Source organism: Aquarana catesbeiana, linkage group LG03, assembly GCF_042186555.1.
Source record: "Aquarana catesbeiana isolate 2022-GZ linkage group LG03, ASM4218655v1, whole genome shotgun sequence".
Classification (NCBI taxonomy): domain Eukaryota; kingdom Metazoa; phylum Chordata; class Amphibia; order Anura; family Ranidae; genus Aquarana; species Aquarana catesbeiana.
The window spans coordinates 252,164,716-252,188,889 of NC_133326.1; the positions used below are offsets into that span (position 1 = coordinate 252,164,716).

At 44.8% G+C, this 24,174-nt stretch overlaps 1 protein-coding gene across 1 annotated transcript; it reads left to right on the forward strand.

Moving 5' to 3' along the window:
* The first annotated feature begins 11,072 nt into the window (after positions 1 to 11,072).
* Positions 11,073 to 15,126, forward strand: LOC141132023 (G-protein coupled receptor 61-like). Its single transcript, XM_073619968.1, has one exon. It carries the CDS (start codon positions 11,372 to 11,374, stop codon positions 12,737 to 12,739), a length of 1,368 nt encoding a protein of 455 aa, XP_073476069.1. The 5' UTR covers positions 11,073 to 11,371; the 3' UTR covers positions 12,740 to 15,126.
* The last annotated feature ends 9,048 nt before the right edge of the window (positions 15,127 to 24,174 follow it).

Genomic DNA, 24,174 nt, shown 5'->3' on the forward strand with positions numbered 1-24,174 from the left:
TCACTGCCAGCGTCATTTACACAGTAATCAGTGCATTTTTATAGCACTGATCGCTGTATAGATGATAATGGTCCCAAAATAGTGTCAAAAGTGTCCAATGTGTCCGCCATAATGTCGCAGTCCTGATAAAAATCGCAGATCGCTGCCATTACTAATAAAAAAAAATTAATAATAAAAATGCCATAAAACTATTTCCTATTTTGTAGACGCTATAACTTTTGTGCAAACCAATCAATATACGCTTATTGTGATTTTTTTTACCAAAAATATGTAGAAGAATACATATCGGCCTAAACTGAGAAAAAAAATGTTTTTTTATATATTTTTGGGGGATATTTATTATAGCAAAAAGTAAAAAATATTGTGTTTGTTTCAAAATTGTCACTCTTTATTTGTTTATAGCGCAAAAAATAAAAACCACAGAGATGATCAAATACCACCAAAAGAAAGCTCTATTTGTGGGAAAAAAAGGACGTCAATTTTGTTTGGGTGCAATGTCGCACGACCGTGCAATTGTCAGTTAAAGCGATGCAGTACCGAATCGCAAAAAGTGCTCTGGTCAGGAAGGGGGTAAATTCTTCCAGGACTGAAGCGGTTAAACATTCACAGGTGAATAAACCAATGTTATTTAAAGCTGAACTCCTGGCAAAAAGAACTTCCATATAAATGTAGCTAGGTGCTTGGCTAGAGACAGAGAGCGATTTAGGACACTGCTGCAGTGCTTTCTGTGTCTACATTGGACTTCAGCTGAATGGGTAAACACTACCTTACCTCCATCCACCAAGGGGAGCAGACAAGCAGAAGGAGCTCAAGGGACTTGATCTTGGCAGCATTGAGTCATGGGAGATGTAGTGCAGGGGAAAGATCTTGCCATGGCAGTCAATGGACTATAGAACGTCAATTCCCATTGTGAGCTGGGTATAATGGCAGAGAGAGTCATATTTTTTACAAGCTGAATAGCGAGGGATTTCCTCTTTGCTGTGAGGTGACTGAGGTGTGAGCATCACTGTTCCTGTGTGCACATCAGCTTGCTACAAGTCTGTTGCCATGTGCTAAGGACCGGTGCCACTTCAGGCAGATCAAGAAGTTAGCTGAAATCTGAACAATGGGACCCTGTTAAAAGGACACTACTGCCACTAACCTGTTGCTGCTAGCAGAGACTAAGTTCATAGGGACTGGCCTTCTAATTAGTAGCATTATTTACTGCATGCAGACTTTACTGGGAATGTACTCATGTGCACCACCGTAAAGACTGGGCCCCAACGCTAGCCAGCGGAAGAACTAGGGTTAAAGACTGCTCTTTCAGATACCTGCTTCACAAGAAATTTTGCCTATTAGCCAGAGTAAGAGGTGACTTTCAGGCATCCTTAAATTTCATCACTGTCATGCATATAGCATGCACTCTAAAGTAGATATAGCCTACTGTTTACAGAGAAGTTATCGCAGTATCGATTATCATTACTGTTGCTATTTTCTAACGCCATTACTTATTGCCGATTTTGTGGGTTAACAGGTTTACTCTAATTTAGCTGCAGAGAATTCCATTCTATGCTGCTATAGCCTGGTGAACATATTGTCTAGTGAACTGTGATTGACCTAATCCTTTACTTACTCATTTATGTGCATACTGCTATTTACTGCAACCTGATACAATATATTGGGTCCATTCACCACTAACAAATCTGATGTTTGCTTTTTGATACTGAACCTTAGTTGTGTGCAGGGTATCTATATTTGTTCTCCCAGTAGCAGTGCTATTTGTCTAACCTGCTGTGTCAGTGGGGTTAAGGTTGTTCTCAGAGTCGAGGTAGAAGAACAGAGAACCCAGTCTAGTAAGTAGCTCCTGCAGGAGTAGCGCTACATAAATATCTTCCTAAATAACCACAAAGGGTATAAATCTATTTAATTTACACCAAATGATTTTGCAAACCTAGATATTACCATATAAACTTAGCATTGATATCATCACAGGGTTGCACATAGTTTGAACAGAGAGCAGAGCTTTGGGAGGGGCCTGGAAGCTCCACCCACTACAGGCTGCCTGCAGAGAACTCCAGGAGGGGGCAGATACAAGACCAGTCACCCTGCACAAGGAGAGAGAGCAGCAGTGACTGGTCTTTTTGATACAGGAAGCTCTTGTACAGAGGCAAAGTTCCACAAAAGATCACTGCACAGATCTGGAAAAAATACATACAGCACTCCAAATTTCAAGTAAGAATACTTGACTCTTGTATTTAGACAATATTTGCTTATCTCATAGTTCAGTTTTAAAAGACATAAACCTGCAATAAATTATTGGTGAGTGTTAAATTCTATGCTTTATAAATGTACCCCATTTCCTTTTAGGTTGGTTTATCAAAAAAGGTTATCTGATTGAATCTTGTGGGCACTGTACTTTGCACATTGTAAATACAACACCATTACTTAAAACAAAACAATACACAAATATACAAGAACATAAAAAATACACACATTTATAGGTAATCCTAAAGCCCCATACACACGATAGGACTTTGTACAAACTTTCCCTTGGATTTTTGTACAAAGGGCGTTGGCCAGAAGTTTGTCTTGCATACAGACGACAGGACTTTTCCAGCCAACTTTCACCAAATCACGTGGTTTTTCAGCTCTTTACCACCACCCTTTGGTCAACTTCTGTATTGTTGTCTGATATTGTGTCAATCTCGCCACTTTTATTGGCGAGGTTGACACCTTGCGAGCCGGGTTCACACTGGTGCGGGGATCTTGGTTGGATCCCTGCCAATGCCAGGCACTGTGTTTGGTATGAATCTTGAGGGGGAACTCCACGCCAAATTTGAAATAAAAAAACGGCATGGGTTCCCCTCCGGGGGCATGCCAGGCCCTTAGATCTGGTATGGATGTTAAGGAGAACCCCCTACGCCGAAAAAACAGCGTGGGGGTCCCTCCCAAAATCCATACCAGACCCTTATCCGAGCACGCAGCCCGGCCAGTCAGGAAAGGGGGTGGGGACGAGCGAGCACCCCCCCTCCTGAGCCGTACCAGGCCGCATGCCCTCAACATAGGGGGTAGGTGCTTTGGGGGAGGGGGCGCCCTGCGGCCCCCCCACCCTAAAGCACCTTGTCCCCACCCCCAAAGTCGGAAGAAGACCCCTGGAGCTGCCTAATAAATTACTTTTAAAACCTGTGTAGTGTGTTTTTTTTTATTGACACTTTTTTTCCCTAGGTGAATGGGTAGGGGTACTATGTACCCGATACTCATTCACATTGGGTGGGGGGCCGGGATCTGGGGGCCCCCTTATTAAAGGGGGCTCCCGGATTCCGATAAGCCCCCCTGCCCGCAGACTCCAACAACCAACGGCCAGGGTTGTCGGGAAAAGGCTCTTTTCCTCATCAACATGGGGACAAGGTGCTTTGTGGAGGGGGGGCTGCAGGGCGCCCCCCTCCTCCAAAGCACCCACCCCCCATGTTGAGGGCATGCGGCCTGGTACGGCTCAGGAGGGGGGGTGCTCGCTCGTCCCCACCCCCTTTCCTGACCGGCCGGGCTGCGTGCTTGGATAAGGGTCTGGTATGGATTTTGGGGGGGCCCGCACGCTGTTTTTTCGGCGTAGGGGGTTCCCCTTAAGATCCATACCAGACCTAAGGGCCCGGCATGCCCCCAGGGGGGAATTCCCTCTCGCGCTCGCCGCAATAGGAAAATGTGTTTTTCCTATTGCAGCCAGCGCGAGATGTACAGTACCCTGTCGCCGAGAACCAGTGTGAAGGGTTCGTGCTGGAAACATTCTCGCGGCCGCATACTGTAGTTTGTACAAAAGTCCGATTCTTTTGTGTACACACGATCGGACTTTGCTCCATTGGACTTCTGTTGCTGGAAAGTTTGTCCATTCGCACAGCCAACAAAAGTCTGATGGATACAGAAAAAGTTTGTCCGATGGAGCGTACACACAGTCGAATGTTGCTCCAAAACAGCTCATTTGCATGTTTGTTGTCAAAAAGTCCGATCGTGTGTACGGGCCTTAACTCTATGTGAGTAATAAGAAGTAAAGCCCCATAGCAGCCTTTCTCTACCTGGGTTCCAGGTAACCTAGGGATCCTTAAGAGGCTGCAAGGGGTTAGTCAAGCAGTGAGAAATGTCAGATAACACCACTGACACCATTGATCTTTTAGCCATCTGTAAGGGGAGGTTCTTTCCAATGACCTCAAGTGTAAGGAACATTCTTCTCACTGACCATCACACTAATGTACCATGAGCTGTAGATACAGAAATTGTTCCCTGCAACCAGGATAAAAAATTATGAGGCATATTAAACATAACATATTAACCCCTAGTAGCCAACAGTACGCAAATATGCAGATTCTCGGCGGGTGGGCCTTGGCACTGAGCGGCCACTTGTTTGCATACCAATTTGCAGACACAGCTGTGCCAAGAGCGCGAGCCCTGTGTGCTCCCGGCACAGTTACCAGCGTGTAACGGAAAGCTTTCTGATCGTGTTACCGCCGTGACAGCCAATCACGGCGGTCACATGATCATAAACCCCGCCCCGCCTCCCAGCATCTGAAACCCCTTAAACGGCTGAGAGTCGCAGGGCATCCCCTCCCCCAAAGGACCCACCCCCCATGTTGAGGGCATGCGGCCTGGTACGGCTCAGGAGGGGGGGTGCTCGCTCGTCCCCACCTCCTTTCCTGACCGGCCGGGCTGCGTGCTCGGATAAGGGTCTGGTATGGATCTTGGGGGGGACGCCCACACCGTTTTTTCGGCGTAGGGGGTTCCCCTTAGGATCCATACCAGATCTAAGGGCCCGGCATGCCCCCAGAGGGGAATTCCCTCTCGTGCTCGCTGCAATAGGAAAATGTGTTTTTCCTATTGCAGCCAGCGCGAGATGTACAGTACCCTGTCGCCGAGAACCAGCACGATGGGTTCATGCTAGAAACATTCTCGCGGCCGCGTACTGTAGTTTGTACAAAAGTCCGATGCTTTTGTGTACACACAATCGGACTTTGCTCCATCGGACTTCTGTTGCTGGAAAGTTTGTCCAGTCGCACAGCCAACAAAAGTCTGATGGAAACAGAAAAAGTTTCTCCGATGGAGCGTACACACGGTCAAATGTTGCTCCAAAACAGCTAATTTGCATGTTTGTTGTGAAAAAGTCCGATCGTGTGTAAGGGCCTTAACTCTATGTGAGTAATAAGAAGTAAAGCCCCATAGCAGCCTTTCTCTACCTGGGTTCCAGGGAACATAGGGATCCTTAAGAGGCTGCAAGGGGTTAGTCAAGCAGTGAGAAATGTCAGATAACACCACTGATACCATTGATCTTTTAGCCATCTGTAAGGGGAGGTTCTTTCCAATGACCTCAAGTGTAAGGAACATTCTTCTCACTGACCATCACACTAATGTACCATGAGATGTAAATACAGAAATTGTTCCCTGCAACCAGGATAAAAAATTATGAGGCATATTAAACATAACATATTAACCCCTAGTCGCCAACAGTACGCAAATATGCGGATTCTCGGCGGGTGGGCCTTGGCACTGAGCGGCCACATGTTTGCATACCAATTTGCAGACACAGCTGTGCCAAGAGCGCGAGCCCTGTGTGCTCCCGGCACATTTACCAGAGTGTATTGGAAAGCTTTCTGATCATGTTACCGCCGTGACAGCCAATCACGGCGGTCACATGATCATAAACCCCGCCCCGCCTCCCAGCATCTGAAACCCCTTAAAGGGCTGAGAGTCTCCAACTCCAAGGGGTTAACTTACTATATTAAATTTAGCATCTGACAGCACACAGTTTAATTATTGATTAACTATCATTTAACTATTCATGCTTTCCTTCTTATTCCCTTATCTTTTTTTTCTCTGTTTGTAGATGTGCTATACCCACAGTTTGACAAAGGGCAGGGGTTCTCTGGGCAAAGTACACCTTTTTACTCTCTAAAATGTTGGAGGGTATGCACTAACTTGTATTCTGGTAACTATATGAGCTTGCAACTATAATCACACTATTCAGTATATGAATTTAATTTTTTATGTTGCGTGCCTTTATTCATAATGTAATTCATCCTTAGATGCAGCAAAATGACACTTACAGGACAGATCATATAACACTGTGGGAGGCAGAGATTAGAACAGCCAGTCTTTTTAACTTCAGACCCACACTATAGCAGAAAGACCGATAAAGAGCGGCTCTGTTGTTCCGGGAGGGCATCCATGGACGTCCTCCCAGAACCATGCCACCCCCCCCCACCCCCCCATGCCCACTGGGGTGCGCATCCGGCGCACTCTGTGATCACTGTGTCCTTCGGATCACAGTGGCCCTTTACCATGAGATCAGCTGTGTCCAGTCACAGCTGATCACATGTAAACACTCTTGCCCATTATCGACATTCCTTTCCTCAGGCGCTGTCACAACGTGAGAAGAGGAGAACCGGTAACCGCCAAGTATGACAGGGGACGTGTACACAGATAATCAGGGCACTGATTACCTTTAGGATTTAAAGGCCTCAAGATGCTTTCGTTAAGTAAGTATGTGCAAGTAAGCTCAGCATATCTGTAGATATGACACACTTGAGCTGGCTACACAGTAATGCCCCGTACACACGATCGGACTTTCCGACAACAAAACCGTGGATTTTTTCCGAAGGATGTTGGCTCAAACTTGTCTTGCATACACACGGTCACACAAATGTTGGCCCAAAATTCCGAACGTAAGAACGCGGTGATGTACAACACGTACGACGAGCCGAGAAAAAGGAAGTTCAATAGCCAGTGCAGCTCCTTCTGCTTGATTCTGAGCATGCGTGAACTTTTGTGCGACGGACTTGTGTACACACGATCGGACTTTCCTACAACAAGCTCACATCCAACATTTGTTGTCGGAAAGTCCGATCGTGTGTACGGGGCATAATAGTTTCTTTTCATGCAACCTAGCTGGTTGCATGAAAAAAAACTGTCAGGTCTGGTCAGAGAAACTGTTCTAGCGGTTGTGTTCTGACAGAGGGAGGCCCCACTCCCCCTCCCTTTCAGAACACTCTGATCAACGCTCTCTGCCATTGGCTGAGAGTGCTAATCGGGAGTCAGTCAACTGCTGGTTTTCCAGCATGCACGTCTGACAGAAGCTGGCCCAAACACCGGCTCCTGTCGGACAGACATACACACGGGCAGAATGTAAAATGAGAGAAACATCTGGTGTCACCAGTGACACACCTCCATCCTTAAAATATACAAAACAGAAACTTCGCCCTGGGATTTTAAATGAGGTGAGCACTATATTGCCAATAGGAGTAACAACATTAACCGCTTGCCGACGAGCGCACGCTGATGTACGTTGGCAGAATGGCACTGGCAGGCAAAGGGCGTACGGGTCCCGCGGACTTGATGTCCGCCGGGTGCCCACGATAGTATTACAGAGAGGAAGAACGGGAAGATGCTTGTGTAAACAAAGCATTCCATGTTCTGCCTAGTGACAGGACAGAGATCACAACTCTCTGTGATCGAGAGCGGTGATCACTGTTCTGTGTGTTCAAGCCCAGCCCCCTCACAGTTAGAATCACTCCCTAGGACACACTTAACCCCTTCACTGCCCCCTAGTGGTTAACCCCTTCACTGCCAATGTCATTAACACAGTAATCAATGCATTTTCAATCGCACTGATCGCTGTATAACAGACAATGGTCCCAAAAATGTGTCAAAATTGTCTGATGTTTCCGCCATAATGTCCCCATAAAAATCGCAGATCACCGACATTACTAATAAAAAAATAAAAATAAAAAAGCCATAAACTATCCCCTATTTTGTAGACACTATACATTTTGCGCAAACCAATCAATATACGCTTAGTGCGATTATATATACATCTATGTATGAATAATAGACCTAAGCCAAAGATGGTGCAGGCATGGAGACTGTAGGGGAGTATAGTAGAGAAATGCCAAGGGCTAGCAAAAGTGACAGTGAAGGGATGAAGAGGGAAAGCAGAAAGGGAAAGAGAATGGAAAATGGAGTGGAGTGCAAGTATATGGTAGAACCACCTATACTATTAAACACTCACTTTTCTCAAGTATTCTCATATGTTTTCCATATGTTCATTTTGAGCACTTACTTGCAGCCTGTTTTTTGTCTTTACAGGTTCTACCATATACTTGCACTGCACTCCATTTTCCATTCTCTTTCTCTTTCTGCTTTCCCTCTTCATCCCTTCACTGTCGCTTTTTGGCTTAGGTCTATTATTCATACATAGATATATATATATAACACTACTCTTCTTACTCTGTTACTTCAGATTGTCTGACATACATATTTACGTTTACAGCTAATACTTTTTATGGACCAAGTGAGACCATTAGGGATACACATCTATCCACGCTATGCCTTTCCTCCATGTTGCCCTAGGTGGGGTCTTGGCTAAGCCAGCTGGCTGCCCCCTCCACAGCCTGGCACGCCAGTGCGCGCAGGGAGGCAGAGCAGAGAGCCGGTGATTGACAGACACAGAGCGCTGAGAACTGAGCGATAGGTGGTGTTTGATCGCTCGATCGCCTATGTTCTGTCAAAAGAGCAAACTCGTCAAAATCTCCAATTACGTCACTTCCGGTGACTCTCCAGCAGCATTAACTGCAGATTTTGATGACTTGACTGTTTTCACAGAATACCGGCAGCGTATACACTACAGTACACGACGACTTGGCTGTTTTCACAGAACACCAGCTAAGGAGTCAAAAAAGTTGTTGTCCCCTTGGAGGCGGCCATGTTGTTGGTTAGTAGTGGGCGAACTAACAATGTTTTGTCATTATATAGTGTACCGTAGTGTATACGCTGCCGGTGTTCTGTGAACACAGACAAGTCGTCATGTACCGTAGTGTATACGCTGCCGGTGTTCTGTGAAAACAGGCAAGTCGTCATGTACCGTAGTGTATACGCTGCCGGTGTTCTGTGAAAAAAGGCAAGTCGTCATGTACCGTAGTGTATACGCTGCCGGTGTTCTGTGAAAACAGACAAGTCGTCATGTACCGTAGTGTATACGCTGCCGGTGTTCTGTGAAAAAAGGCAAGTCGTCATGTACCGTAGTGTATACGCTGCCGGTGTTCTGTGAAAACAGACAAGTCGTCATGTACCGTAGTGTATACGCTGCCGGTGTTCTGTGAATACAGGCAAGTCGTCCTGTACCGTAGTGTATACGCTGCCGGTGTTCTGTGAAAACAGGCAAGTCGTCATGTACCGCAGTGTATACGCTGCCGATGTTCTGTGAAAACAGGCAAGTCATCATATACCGTAGTGTATATGCTGCCGATGTTCTGTGAACACAGGCAAGTCATCATGTACCGTAGTGTATACGCTGCTGGTGTTCTGTGAAAACAGGCAAGTCGTCATGTACCGTAGTGTATACGCTGCCGGTGTTCTGTGAACACAGGCAAGTCGTCATGTACCGTAGTGTATACGCTGCCGATGTTCTGTGAACACAGGCAAGTCGTCATGTACGGCAGTGTATACGCTGCCGGTGTTCTGTGAACACAGGCAAGTCGTCCTGTACCATAGTGTATACGCTGCCGGTGTTCTGTGAAAACAGGCAAGTCGTCATGTACCGTAGTGTATACGCTGCCGATGTTCTGTGAACACAGGCAAGTCGTCCTGTACCGTAGTGTATATGCTGCCGGTGTTCTGTGAACACAGGCAAGTCGTCCTGTACCATAGTGTATACGCTGCCGATGTTCTGTGAACACAGGCAAGTCGTCATGTACGGCAGTGTATACGCTGCCGGTGTTCTGTGAACACAGGCAAGTCGTCCTGTACCGTAGTGTATACGCTGCCGGTGTTCTGTGAACACAGGCAAGTCGTCCTGTACCGTAGTGTATATGCTGCCGGTGTTCTGTGAACACAGGCAAGTCGTCCTGTACCGTAGTGTATACGCTGCCGGTGTTCTGTGAAAACAGGCAAGTCGTCATGTACCGCAGTGTATACGCTGCCGATGTTCTGTGAAAACAGGCAAGTCGTCCTGTACCGCAGTGTATACGCTGCCGATGTTCTGTGAAAACAGGCAAGTCGTCATATACCGTAGTGTATACGCTGCCGATGTTCTGTGAAAACAGGCAAGTCGTCCTGTACCGCAGTGTATACGCTGCCGATGTTCTGTGAAAACAGGCAAGTCGTCATGTACCGTAGTGTATACGCTGCCGATGTTCTGTGAACACAGGCAAGTCGTCATGTACCGTAGTGTATACGCTGCTGGTGTTCTGTGAAAACAGGCAAGTCGTCCTGTACCGTAGTGTATACGCTGCCGGTGTTCTGTGAAAACAGGCAAGTCGTCATGTACCGCAGTGTATACGCTGCCGATGTTCTGTGAAAACAGGCAAGTCCTCATGTACCGTAGTGTATACGCTGCCGATGTTCTGTGAAAACAGGCAAGTCGTCATGTACCGTAGTGTATACGCTGCTGGTGTTCTGTGAACACAGGCAAGTCATCATGTACCGTAGTGTATACGCTGCTGGTGTTCTGTGAACATAGGCAAGTCGTCATGTACCGTAGTGTATACGCTGCCGGTGTTCTGTGAACACAGGCAAGTCGTCATGTACGGTGTTGTGTGAAAACAGACAAGTTGTCATGTACCGTAGTGTATACGCTGCCGGTGTTCTGTGAACACAGGCAAGTCGTCGTGTACGGTGTTCTGGGAAAACAGACAAGTCGTCATGTACCGTAGTGTATACGCTGCTGGTGTTCTGTGAAAACAGGCAAGTCGTCATGTACCGTAGTGTATACGCTGCCGGTGCTCTGTGAACACAGGCAAGTCGTCATGTACCGTAGTGTATACGCTGCCGGTGTTCTGTGAAAACAGGCAAGTCGTCATGTACTATAGTGTATACGCTGCCGGTGTTCTGTGAAAACAGCCAAGAGTCACCGGAAGTGACGTAATTGGAGATTTTGCGAGTTGTCTGTTTTGACAGAACACCTGTGGTGGACCAATGTTGCATCCACCTAGGTAAGTATGATTTTGAAAAATAACACAAACCCTACACGTCTCTTTTAAATCTACTCTGTCCAGGTGACAACTCTGCAGTCATTTGACTGCAGAAGGAAGAGCGTTGTCACCCCGTTAAATAAAGGGGGAGGGAGGGGGATAGAAAAGAGCAGTCTGGATCGTAGATGTTATGTGAGGAGGGTCACATTCCATGTGAAGAACGGTCAGATGCTGTCACCTGACGTCAAGTGTGATGAGATGGATGCTGAGAACCTCCTCCTCCTCCTCCGGCAGAGTCTGTGCAGGGAGCCAGCACTCCCCTATACACGCCTGTGGGGCTGGAGATAGGTACGGCATTAGTAGGACATTGGTAGCAGTGTGAAGAGGGGATGCTGCGTGCCATGAAAGGTCCACCTTCAGGTGAGAGATGCTCCTGAGTGGAGAAGATGACCAATGCTAGGCTGCATTGGATGGGGATGGCCGATCACCCGTGCGTTAATGGAAGCACTAACTGCTCGTCGGGCTCGTTCTCGGCTCTGGAGGCGGTGGCGGACTCCATCCCCCGGTACATCGGGCTCTTCTTCATGCTTCTGCTGGACCTGGGCGCCGTGGTGGGGAACGTGGCGGTGGCCGCCGTCATCCTGAAGACGCCCCAGCTCCGGAAATTCCTCTTCGTCGTCCACCTGTGTATTATAGACACCTTGGCTGCCATGACGGTGATGCCGCTGGGGATGGTGGCCAGCTCCGGTAAGGTGCCGTTAGGGGAGAGCCTGTGCCAAGCCTACATCTCCTTGGAGGTTTGCTTCAGCAGCGCGTCCATCCTCACCGTGTCTGCCATCCATATCGAACGGTATTTTTACATCGTACACCCCATGAGATACGAAGTCAAGATGACCTTGGGTCTGGCCATCTCCGTCCTCATCTTCATCTGGCTGCAGGCGTCCTTGACGTCCACCGTGCCCTTCTTACCATCGGCCGGCAGTGGCTCCAACAATGCCAGCCTGGTGAATGCCACCCGGTGCTCCCTGCAGAGGAATGCGGGGGGGCACAGGAAAGTCTTCGTCACCTTCTTCGTCTTGGTGTATTTTGTGTTGCCTCTGGTCATCATAGTGACAGTCTACTGCAACGTCTTCAAGGTGGCCAGGATAGCTGCCATGCAACATGGACCTCTACCTTCCTGGGCAGCAAGTCCTCGCCAGAGGTCCAACTCCACTGGCAGTAGAACCAACATCATGCCAGGGGACAGGTCCCATAGAGGTTCCCCAGACAGGACGTTGGGGGGAGCAAAAGCAGCCTTCACCCTCATGATCATAGGTGGCCAGTTTGTCATGTGCTGGTTTCCTTACTTCGTCTATCATGTCCAAAATGCCCTAGAGAACAACTCCTACAAAGCCTCTGGAACTGGAACCAAATGGGAGAACATTGTCAAGTGGCTTGCTTATACCTCCTTTACGGTCAACCCCTTCTTTTATGGCTGCCTGAACAGGCAGATACGAACTGAACTTGCCAGGATCCCCAAATGTTTCCTAAAACAGTCTTTGGATGAACAGCTAGGCCTCTCCAGCCATGAGGGGTCTGTAGAGGAGAACTTTCTTCAGTTCCTTCAAAGAACTAGCTGTGTGGTGGACAGAAGAAACAGCTTCCCAACATCCACCGCCTCTAGGCTGCTGGTCAATCAAAGTACTTTGAGCTTTAGAATCCCAGGGCAAATTTTGGAAGAAACCCCAGAGTTGATGGAACAGGATTCGTCGGAAGCTTTCAGAAGTCTACAGATGTGTACGAGGCAAGCAAACACCCTGGGGCTGACAAAGTGAACCCAACTTTTTTGGTGACTTTTTTTAAGGGTTGATTGATCAGTTGACCAAATGTGTCCCATGTGAAAACAAATAGGCATAAGGAGCAGTGGGCAAAGTGCACCATCTACAGTACTAGGCAAGGAAATAGCCTGGGGCAGAAAAAGTGAACCCAACTTTTTGGTGACTTTTTAAGGGTTCATTGACCAGTTGACCAAATGTGTTCTACGCAGAAACAAATAGGCATAGAGAGCAGTGGGTAAAGTGCACCATCTACAGTACTAGAAAAGGAAAAAGCCTTGGAGCGACAAAGTTAACCCACTTTCTTGGTGACGTTTTAAATTTAGGGTTTTGACCAATTGACCAAATGTGTCCTATGTAGAAACAAATGGTCTTATTCACAGGCATAAAGAGAAGTGGGCAAAGTGTAGCATTTACAGTACTGGGCAAGGACATAGCCTAGGGCTGAAAAAGTGAACCCACCTTCTTAGTGACTTTTTAGGGTTGATTGATCATTTGTAACAAATGTGTCCCATGTGGAAACAAATATTATTACTGATAAAAAAAATAGCATTGTGTAAAGTGCAACATCCACAGTACTAGGCAAGGAGACTAGGGCTGGCAAAGTGAACCCACCTTCTTGATTACCTTTTATATTTAGGGTTGATTAATCATTTGACTAAATGTGGAAACAACCAGCCTTATTATTGATATTAAAAAGCATCCAGAGAACCTAACCTAAATGTATCTTTCACAATGTTACTGCAGAAAACTGACATTGCTTGGTTGCTATAGGAGGCTGCACTTTCACATCATTGTTACTCTTTGCAGTACACTTTATTGCAGTATTAAACTCAAAACCAAAAATGTTAAATATTGCAGTTTACCAGTCCTTAAAGTGATATTAAAGGCAGCTTTTTATTCTAATAACATGTCATACATGCTCTGTGCACTAATTTTGCACAGAGCAACTCTGATTTTCCTCTACTCAGGTCACCTGCCAGTATTCCTGGCCCCTCTATCCTGCCGAGTGCTCCCATATCAAGCAGATTGCTATGGGACCACTCGCTGCCCTGTGTAGCTATTCACACATGAAGCGCAGCTCAGTCCTGCCACTGCTTTCTCCTCATTGGCTCACTGGCTGTGATTGAAAGTGATGGGTGCTAGTGGCTATCTCAGCTAATGAAGAGGAAGGGACCCGGGAGAGCCGCTGCTCTTGTGCACATCGCTGGATCGAGATGGGGCTCAGGTAAGTATGGGGGGGGGCAGAAAACAGCTTTTTTACTTTCATGCATAGAATGTATAAAGGTAAAAAAAACCTTGAGCCTTTACACCTGCTTTAAATATGGTGGCTGTCTTAGTTTTTTTAGGCTTTTTTTCCTGTACCACTCTTGCTGTCTTTTGCAGGCCATACACATATAGATTTTTGGCCGAGATTCCTACAAAAAATTTTTGTACTATTCTGCTCCTTCAAATTTTCCCGTCACTGTGGTAAAAAACGAACATTGATTTGGCCCCACTAACGATTAGAAAAGCAAAGGAACACATTTAAAACAAAATCAATACTTGTATGTAGTAGTCTCCAATTTGGATAGAGGATCAATGGAGACACCTTTAGACATCAGTCCGGGGAGACCGCAGTGTTAGAGTGGCATATTTAGAGGGACTCGACTAACAAATTTAAATTAAACTCCAGCAACACTTTTTTTCTTTTGGGATATAGGTTTTACATAAACGAATAAAAGCTGACCATTGAAAGTACCTTGTCATCGGTAAATGGTTTGTTTCAAACCTTTAACTCCCACATTGTCTGGACAGTTTTGTCTGGTAAAAAAAAAAGATGAAAAATAACAGACTTGCTGTCTAAATCAACAGGTAAAAATAAAGAAAAAAAAGCATTAAAAAAACTAATGTAGCAATCACATCTAAGAAATAGTAAGCTGCAATATAATAGATTTTTGTTTTTGAGTTTATTATCACTTTAATGACTAAGCTCAACCTTATTAAATAGGGGCTTAATCATCGTATATCTATAGGGAAATCTCATGGTATTACAATCTGTTTACTATCAAGGCACAAGCACTTTTATAGCAAAGAGGGACTGCTGGAAAAAACGAACAGCATCATAGCATGGAGGAAGGTGTAGGGGTCATTTATGTTGTGAGAGTATTATTTTAGATCTATGATCTGTCTAACAAAAAAAATTACTTTTAGCTAAGGAATGCGATTGTCCTAATTTCCAAATCTGTATTCAAATTCCTCTGATTGTTATGTTTTGCGTGTTAATATTAAGGATTTACCAGATTTTACACACAAAATAGGAAACACCTTTGTGCAATTGTGAAATGCATATGAGCTGGTATGCTCTTTTGCATGCTTTTATTAGATATGAAGCACAACACAGCAATAAAGAAAATTGCAACGTTTACAACTTAACTGTTGTGTTGTTATTATGTTTCAAGTTGGAAATATTTTATCTGACACTTTGACAACCCTAAAATATTTTTCTGTTGAACTTATACCTCTGCAAGCAGTTGTACAAATAGCTACACAGCATTAAATAAAGCCCCATACACACTATTAGATTTTCTGCAGATTTTTGTCTTCAGATTTACCAAAACCATTAAATATGAGGTCAAATCTTAAGAGTTTCAATTTGTATGCAATAAGGGAGGCCCTTCACTACATGGTTTTGGTAAATCTAAAGACAAAAATCTGCAGAAGATCTAATAGTGTGTATGGGGCCTTAAGGTTTGACCTCATATTATATGGCTTTGGTAAATCTGAAGACAAAAATCTGCAGAAAATCTAATAGTGTGTATGAGGTCTTAGGCCTCATGTACACTGCTGCTGGTAAACGGACGCTAAGGATTAATGTACGCGGGACGTTTTAAAATGTCTCCTGAACAATTTAACTTAACAGATAGTAACTGATGTTTAAAAACATCCGCTTTGCCACGTTTGTATGCCGCGTTCGCGTTTAGAATCATTTTTTTATTTTCAAATAGTCAAAAATGTATCTCCATTAAAAACACCTGTAAATGAAACGCGGCTAAACGCAAGTTACCACGCTTACAAGCTGGCATTTGGCATTTCAAATGCCTCTGAACATCTGTCCTGAACGCATTTTTTTGCTTTCCAAAAAATGCTTCTAAACCCAACTGCCTAGAAATGACTATAAATGACCCTGTGTACATGTACTGATAAGATAACATAGAGGAGAGATCAGGAGCAGCTGAAAAAAATGCCCAACTGCTGCTAAACGTCCGTTTACAAGCAGCAGTGTACATGAGGCCTTAGGAGCAGTTGGGAATTTTTTTCAGCTGCCTCTGAACTGTCCTCTATGTTATCTTATCAGTACATGCACACAGGGTCATTTATAGTTGTTTCCAGGCAGTTGAGTTTAGAAGCATTTTTTGGAAAGCAAAAAAAATGCGTTCCGGACGGATGTTCAGGGGGCATTTGAAACGCCAAATGCCTGTAAGAGCTTGTAAACGTGTGTAAACGTGGTAACTTGCCTTTAGCCGTGTCTCGTTTATAGGCGTTTTTAATGGAGATAGTCAAAAATCTATTTGGAATACAAAAAATGCTTCTAAACGCACGGACGTTTTTAAACGTCGGTTACTATCTGTCAAGTTACATCATTCAGGAGAGGTTTTAAAACGTCCCGTGTACATGAAGCCTAAGTCACAGTAATATATTAGGTAGGAGTTCAGCAGGAGACACAATTACAATGCATATACAGGTATCTAAGGGGAGGAGTTCTGAGGCTGCAATACATCTTTTAGGAATATCTTCTTTGATTAGAATCAGTGCAAAGACATTCTCATGCGGAGCCTCATTGTTCTGTGCTGTGACGTTTTCACTCAACTGCATGCTTATTTGATTACTGTTGTGTTATTTAAAAAAAAATACATTTTTCATTAAAAAAAAAAAAGAATCAGTGTAAAATGACACAAAAATGTAAGCTTGCAGCAACTGGAGATCCATCATGTAGCCATAGGTCTGGCCTGACACTGCTTGGCTTCCATGATTCTGACCTGTGGCTACACAAAACAGAAGGCACTTGCATACCGCATTATTCACAATGAGTACCATTCATATCTGTGTGTCTTCAAGTCACACCGACTTCAAAGTAATCCCTGTACTACTTTGGTCCGACTTTGATTGCGATTTACGAGTGTGAAAGGAGCCTTACTGTTAAAGGAGAGTTCCACCCACGTGTCCATGTTGGCACCATCCGCTTCAAGTTAAAACCACATTGGACATTTTTTTGGTTTGATTTACCTTGTTTTCATTGTAAACTGTTTTCTTCTTGTTTAGCACCGCCGAGGCGAGGTACATCGTTTCCTTTGGTGCCTTGGCTCCTGGGAGTTGTGTGTCATCATTCCCAAGAGTCAGTGGGTATCGCCTCCTGTTAGCATCGCGTTATTTCCAAACAGTAAATGACGCAATGCAAGGCGGTGATAAGCACTGTTGTGATGGCAACCCGATAAACAATTCATGCGCCATGTCTTGTGCTTTAAGTGCATGCACGAGATTGGGAGGTGCATGCTAGGTAGCCAGCAGCACCTTATCCTGGAAGAATACACTAGTGGGCTTCACATGGGGAAACACATGCAGCAGAGAAGCTTTTTTACCTTGATGTATAGAATGCATTAAGGTAAAAAAGCCCCAAGACTTTACAACCACTTTAAGGTTCTCCAGATCTTTTCATAAGTATCCCCTTGTATAGATGTATCATAGTTTGGAGAAACTTAGATGTCATAGAGTGCCACATCATATATTTTATTGTATAGATGTTTCTTATAATCAATATATCAAACACACAGATTGGTTGCTATGGGCAAAGGCTTTAGGGCCCATTTAGATTCATCACAATGCATGGCAACCCACCAGCTCTCTGTGTGCGGTGAGAATGGCACCTTAATGCATTGTACAGTGGAGTACAATGCACCTCAATGCACCATAACATTTAAAATGTGTGTTGTGGTGTGCTACATTGCTAAAAAAAATGTTGTGCATTGTCAGCCCATTCAGCATTGAATGGATTGAGATAACGTAATGCAGCTTGGCAAGTGCCATAATGTGTGTGCATTAACACACTGCAATGGAACACTTAAAGCAAAGTTCCAGTCTGTAAAAAAAAAAGAAAAGTCAGCAGTTACAAATACTGTAGTTGCTTACTTTTAATATAAGGACACTAACCTGTCTAGGTAACCCCCGATGTTGGCACCCCGAGCCAATCGGCTTTGGGACCAGGTGCCAGCATCTTCACTAAGGGAAACAGGCTGCCTTGCGGCTTCACAGCCTGTTTCCTACTGCGCATGCCCTGTGTGTCTCCCAGAAGGCAGCGGGGGGGGTGGGGGGGGCAGGAGATTTCGTAGATCGCGGCGATCACTGTGTGGTGATCTTACCCAGAAGTGGGAGCAGAAATCTGGTTTTGACAGGTATCTGCTCCCCTGCCCCAAAAATTGCTAAATGTGGCAGTGGAGGGGGGGGGGGGGTTGGGAACAAGCAGAGCTTCCCCTTTTGGGCCCTGAGTCTTTATATATCAGTCCCTTTTGGGTCAGGTTAGAAAAAGTTAAAGGAGAAGACCAGCCTGAGCTCATTCGGCTGGACTTCTCCTATGGGTCATTGGAGTGCAATTAGTTTTGCACTCCTGTGACCCATTTTCAGCAGAGAGTGGTCTGAAGTCCCCTCTCTGCTGACGTCACAGAGATCAGTCCAGGCACTGCGTCATCCCAACTCTGGGAGTCTGGATCCGCCAGGTGCCTGGACTGATGGCCGTCTCAGCCTCTCAGCGAGCCGGTGAGAGCCTGAGATGGTCACTTCCCACCCCTCCACAGCTCAGTGCTCCAGTGAGCGTGGGGGTGGGGTGGGGGGCAGAGCAGGAGAGCTGCTGACTGACAGGCAGCAGCTCTCCGCTCGGGGAGCTGTGAGAAGCGATCCATCGGTGATGTTCGATCGCTCAGTTCTCAGTGCAGTGGCGGCAGGGGACAGATTCAGCATCAGACCAATGCTGCATCCACCTAGGTAAGTATGATTATGGGAAAAATAAAATTCCCATACTTCTCTTTTAAACCCATAATGGACTATTTCTTACAATAGCCAGTCAGACACTAGCAAATTCCTTAACCGATTGCTAAATTGTCAGGACATCAGCTTTCTGTTAAACAGCATATGTTAGACAAACTCAGCAGAAATATTGGTTTGTGTTGGGAAAGTATATTTAAGGCTCATGCACATGGCCACCAAAAAATGCAGCGTTATATCAGTACTGCAGTTTTTTTTTCACAGATCTAAGTGCAGTTTTATTGTTTTTTATAGGCCTATGCACACAGTGCCTAAAGTCAGTAACCAGTAAACGTACGCTGAGTTCAGATCTGTAAAATCAAAATCAGAAAAATATGCATCTGACGGCAGCAATGTACGCATGCACCCATATAAATGCATTCAAGTTTAGGCCCAACTAAAACGTTCTTTTAGCTTTGAAAAGAGTGGAGGAATTATTTTTAATGGAGTCCCAGAAAATAGTAAGATGCAAAAAAGGAGTTCTAATTGTTTTCCACTCTATTCAAAACTAAAAGAAAAGCATTGGCTGGATGCACATTTTAAATATTTCTACCTTGGGTTTTTATTTTGAAACAAATTAATATAAAAAAAATGATAATACAACACTAGTTGAACTTCAAATTCCCCTTGCATACTCCCAGTTGTACCCAGGTTTGATTTGATCTTAGTAGGCATAGTAAGGATTTGTGTCAACGGGCTTTTGTTTGTTTTAAAGCCTAATGCCAGGTTTTTTGTTACTTTATAGCAAGTTCATACCAAAACACAGTGCGGGAAAGGAATGTTCCATGCATGTTTCCTGCACTGCAGGTGAATGCGTTACTCTTGTGATCTGCATGCGGGTGCCCATGTATTGTATAAACTAGGGTTGCACCGATACTAGTATCGATATCGGTGCCGATACTGAGTATTTGCACAAGTATCGGTACTCATGCACATGCACCAATACCTGAAACCAATAGTTTCAGGCCCGATTCTTTGAGCTGTCAGTGGGTCTCCCCTGTTGACAGCTGGAGTGTTAAAGAAGTCCGGTAATTGGAGCTGTCAAAAAAAAAAAAACAGCAGCCAGGAATGTTTACTAACAACATTGCTCAGCCCTGAAACACTAAAATAAAAAGAAACATTGTTTCTTTTGGTATGTTTCTGTTTCTTCATCTGCAGATCAAAGGGATGAACAAATATTCCTCTGTTTAACCCCTTATTAATCCTTAATTTTCTTTAATCAGCCTTAATTAACTCCCTATTCTCTATTTAATTATTATATTCCTGGTTTTTTTTGTGTTTTTTCACGTAATTTTTTCATTTTATAAACGATAAACAATTAAAACTTTTTTTTTTTTGTTTGCTTTGTTAGTTAATATTTGTACATATATATATTAACATATATTTACACATTTCAGATTGAAAAAGCGCAAAATTAATAAAAAAACTATTTATTTCATTTGTAAATAACTTTTAATGCTTTGTACCATTGCTGACAGCTGAAGTGAAAACAAAACAGTTGCGGTAGGTATCGGTAATTGGTATTGGCGAGTACTAAAGAAAAAAGTATCAGCACTCGTACTTGTTCTAAAAAAAAATGGTATCAGTGCATCCCTAGTATAAACGATTTCCGTTACTAAGAAATACGGCTGCTATCAGCTCTGAATAAACTGTGTGGCACATCAGTTACATACAGTATACAGCACTGTGTTCCAGCAGCATTACAGGGATTTTCCTTCTGCTGCTGGAACAAAGTCAAGTCGGGCTGAGCACTGCTCAGCCATTCACAGGAAATCCTTGAATTTTTATGAAAGAAGGTATAGACTGTGACCTCATCCACCTTCCTCTCCACATCACCCAATTAGAGGAAGCCTTGTTCTTCATTCATAAAAATGCAAAGCTTCCTGTGAATGGCTGAGCAGTGCTCATCTTGACTCGATATTGTTGAAGCCTTGTTATTCATTCATAAAAATGCAAAGCTTCCTGTGAATGGCTGAGCAGTGCTCAGCTCGACTCGATATTGTTTTGGGAACCGTACTGCAGCATAGAGAGACCCCATCACCAACTTGAAAAATTGCAGATAAAAGCATAGAAAAATCAAGACTTCCTCAGGAAAGGGCTCTTAACTCCTTGCACATCATCGTGCTCTTCTCTTCTGGGAGTGTCTGATTACTTTCTGTGCTGGCCCAGCTCCTTCTACCCTCCTCTTCCCTGCATACATAACAGCTGTCAGGGGAGGTGCAAAGAGGACCAATGTAGAGCTATAATCACACCCAGTAACAGACTCAGGGCTTTTGGATATCTATACAAGAGAGGCTTTTACAGGTAAAAAAACAAAAAAAAATAGGTTAAATGCAAATATAATCTTACTTGTTGTTAGTTAGGCAGGAAATACCCACTGAGCACTGAGCCCTCATAGACTTGTATGGGGACATCCTGGACAGTGGACACTAGAGCTGCTTTTTGGCATGGCACCATATAAGCCTATGAGGTTTCAGTCTGCAGGCATGGCTGGCTTCAGCCCCGGAAGATTTTACCCCTTCCTGACCAGAGCACTTTTTGCGATTCGGCACTGCGTCGCTTTAACTGACAATTGCGCAGTCGTGCAACATTGCACCCAAACAAAATTGACATCCCTTTTTTCCCACAAATAGAGCTTTCTTTTGGAGGTATTTGATTTCTTTTGGTGATTTTTTTTGCGCTATAAACAAAAAAGAGCGACAATTTTGAAAAAAAAAAAAAACACATTATTATTTACTTTTTGCTATAATAAATATCCCCCAAAAATATATAAAAAAACAATGTTTTTCCTCAGTTTAGGTCGATATGTATTCTTCTACATATTTTTGGTAATAAAATTGCAATAAGGGTATACTGATTGGTTTACGCAAAAGTTATAGCGTCTACAAAATGGGGGATAGTTTTATGGCATTTTTATTATTATTTTTTTTTACTAGTAATGGCGGTGATCTTGGGACCTCCCAAATCCACTTATCAACTATTTGCGGGCAGTTCGGGCTCAAGGGTCAGCTGCTTTGGGCCCCACAAGAATGACTGGGCTTGGAGCAGTTGCCCCTTTTGCCCTGCGTTAAAGATGGCCCTGGCTGGCGCACGTATAGAGGATTCCTACTGGAAAGGAGAGCTGAGAATGAAACCAGGTGGAGCGATAATGTAACTCAAGGGGACCTGTGCAGGATTTACATAACCAGCTGCCCAATGACTGAAGAGATAAGGTGCTGGACTGGAAGAGGCATCAGAAAAGATGGCGGGGAAAAAGAAACTGTCAGTGGAAGTGGAGGGCAAGCCCAAAGGTTACAGTTTATAAGGCTACATTCACATTTGAGTGTAGCGACGCACGTTTAAGTGTATTTTTGGTGTGATGGCTTATTAACTTGAATAGGCTACCTGTCGCACACCAAAAGTGACAAAGAAGCTCAAGTACCAACTTTTGGCAATAAGCCAAGCACATTTGGCGACTCAATGTTTTTTGCACAGAAAATGTGAGACTGCTACTCGCGTTTCGTACGAAATAATGGCAGCACAAGTGTGACATGTGGTTCAACATAATTTTTGCACATTTCTATGTTGCTCAGATGTGAATGCAGCCTTATGTATATTGGTTAAGTGATATCTCCAGCAGTTTTATGTGTCAGCTGTATCTCTATATATCTTTTTTTTTTTAATATGGATAGAAGACCTTTCATGGGTGTTTGTACTTGTCTCAAAGCCCATAGTTGATACAGTCAGCTGTAAAGTAACTAAATTACAAGAAACACATTATTGGTCTATTCAGTAACCAATTTGTTTCAATTAAAAAGAAAACACATTGTTCACAAGTCCTGTTATTAGGATGAGAATAGATCTTCCCAGGCATGTGTTTACATAGTACTATACTGTAGTTACTATCTCCAAGGTGACTTCTGCAACATTGGTGGAATAAAAAGTATCAACTGTGCTTGCTTCTATACTTGGCAAGCAAGCACCCTGCGAGTTTTCCTTACTCACTGAGTGAAGTAAATGTGCACTTTACAAAGTGAACATGCTCTACTCCAGGGGTAGGCAACCCCCTGGCACTGGTGCCACAAGCGGAACTTAAAGCCTCTTTTTCCGGCACTCGACTCCCTACCCATTAGCAGACCAGTGCAGGAAAGTATCAGTGAGACACTAATGCATTCCAATCTCAGAATTCCCCACACCGCACCTGCACTGAGGGGGAGGCACTGCGCCCACACATTGTAAAAGATGGGGAACATTGTTTGGTTCTATAACTTTGCTGTAGCTGCGATCGTCAGCTTTTGTGATGGGGAAGAGATTGGGTGCAGTTCTGCTGGGGGGCGGCCCCTGTTTTCAGGAGGAGGACTGTCTTAGCCACTGCTAAAGCCAATCATAGTCCTGCTAGCCCCGCCCACCATCTGGAAGAAGATGACTCACTTGGTTGCCACTACCAATCTCAGAAAGAAGGGATTTCACTGTGATTGAGAAAACCACAATCAGGTGACAGTTTGTGGAATTACTGTTGAGCTTTTGGGAACTTTGTTGAAATTATTCCTGAACCTTTGCGTCACTTACTATTGAACCCTTGCACTATGTGTCCCTTTAAGCCACAGCCAGTATTCAGCGCAATGAAAATCACACCCAACCACCTTTTCTCAGCTGCGGGGGCCCAACTTATGAACCTGCACACAGGCCCACTGCTTTCAGAAAATGCCCCTGACCTGAGCTCATCATTGCACATCCATTCCAGATGCTTGTATGTGACATCCCATACATCACATACAAGCACGTGGGCTGGATGCGAGAGGTGGATCAGCAGGATGAGTGTGCCAGGACAGGTAGATGTGTCTCATCTCCTTTCACCACTCTGCATATCCCGCATATCATAGATGAGAAGAGGGTACAGCGATGGAGCAGATGAGCAGGAGGGTACAGTGGTGGGGAAAATGAGCAGGAGGGGTTCAGAGGTGGAACAGAAGAGCAGGAGGGTACAGCGGTGTGGCAGATGTGCAGGGAGGCACAGTGGTGGAAGAGATGAGAAGGGGGTTCAGCAGTGGGTTAGATGAGCAGGGGGTTCAGTGTTGGGGCAGAAAAGCAGGGGGTAGAGCAGTGGGGCAGATGTGAAAGGAGGTGTACTGGTGGGGCAGATGTGCAGAGGGTTACAGTGGTGGGGCAGGAGAGCAGGGGGAACAGTGGTGGGGCAGGAGAGCAGGGGTTTACAGTGGTGGGGCAGGAGAGCAGGGGGAACAGAGGTGGGACAGAAGAGCAGGGGGGACAGAGGTGGGGCAGAAGAGCAGGGGGGTACAGAGGTGAGACAGATGTGCAGGAGGTACATTGGTGGGGCAGATGAGAAAGTGGGTTACAGTGGTGCGGCAGATGAGCAGATGGGTTCAGTGTTAGGACAGATG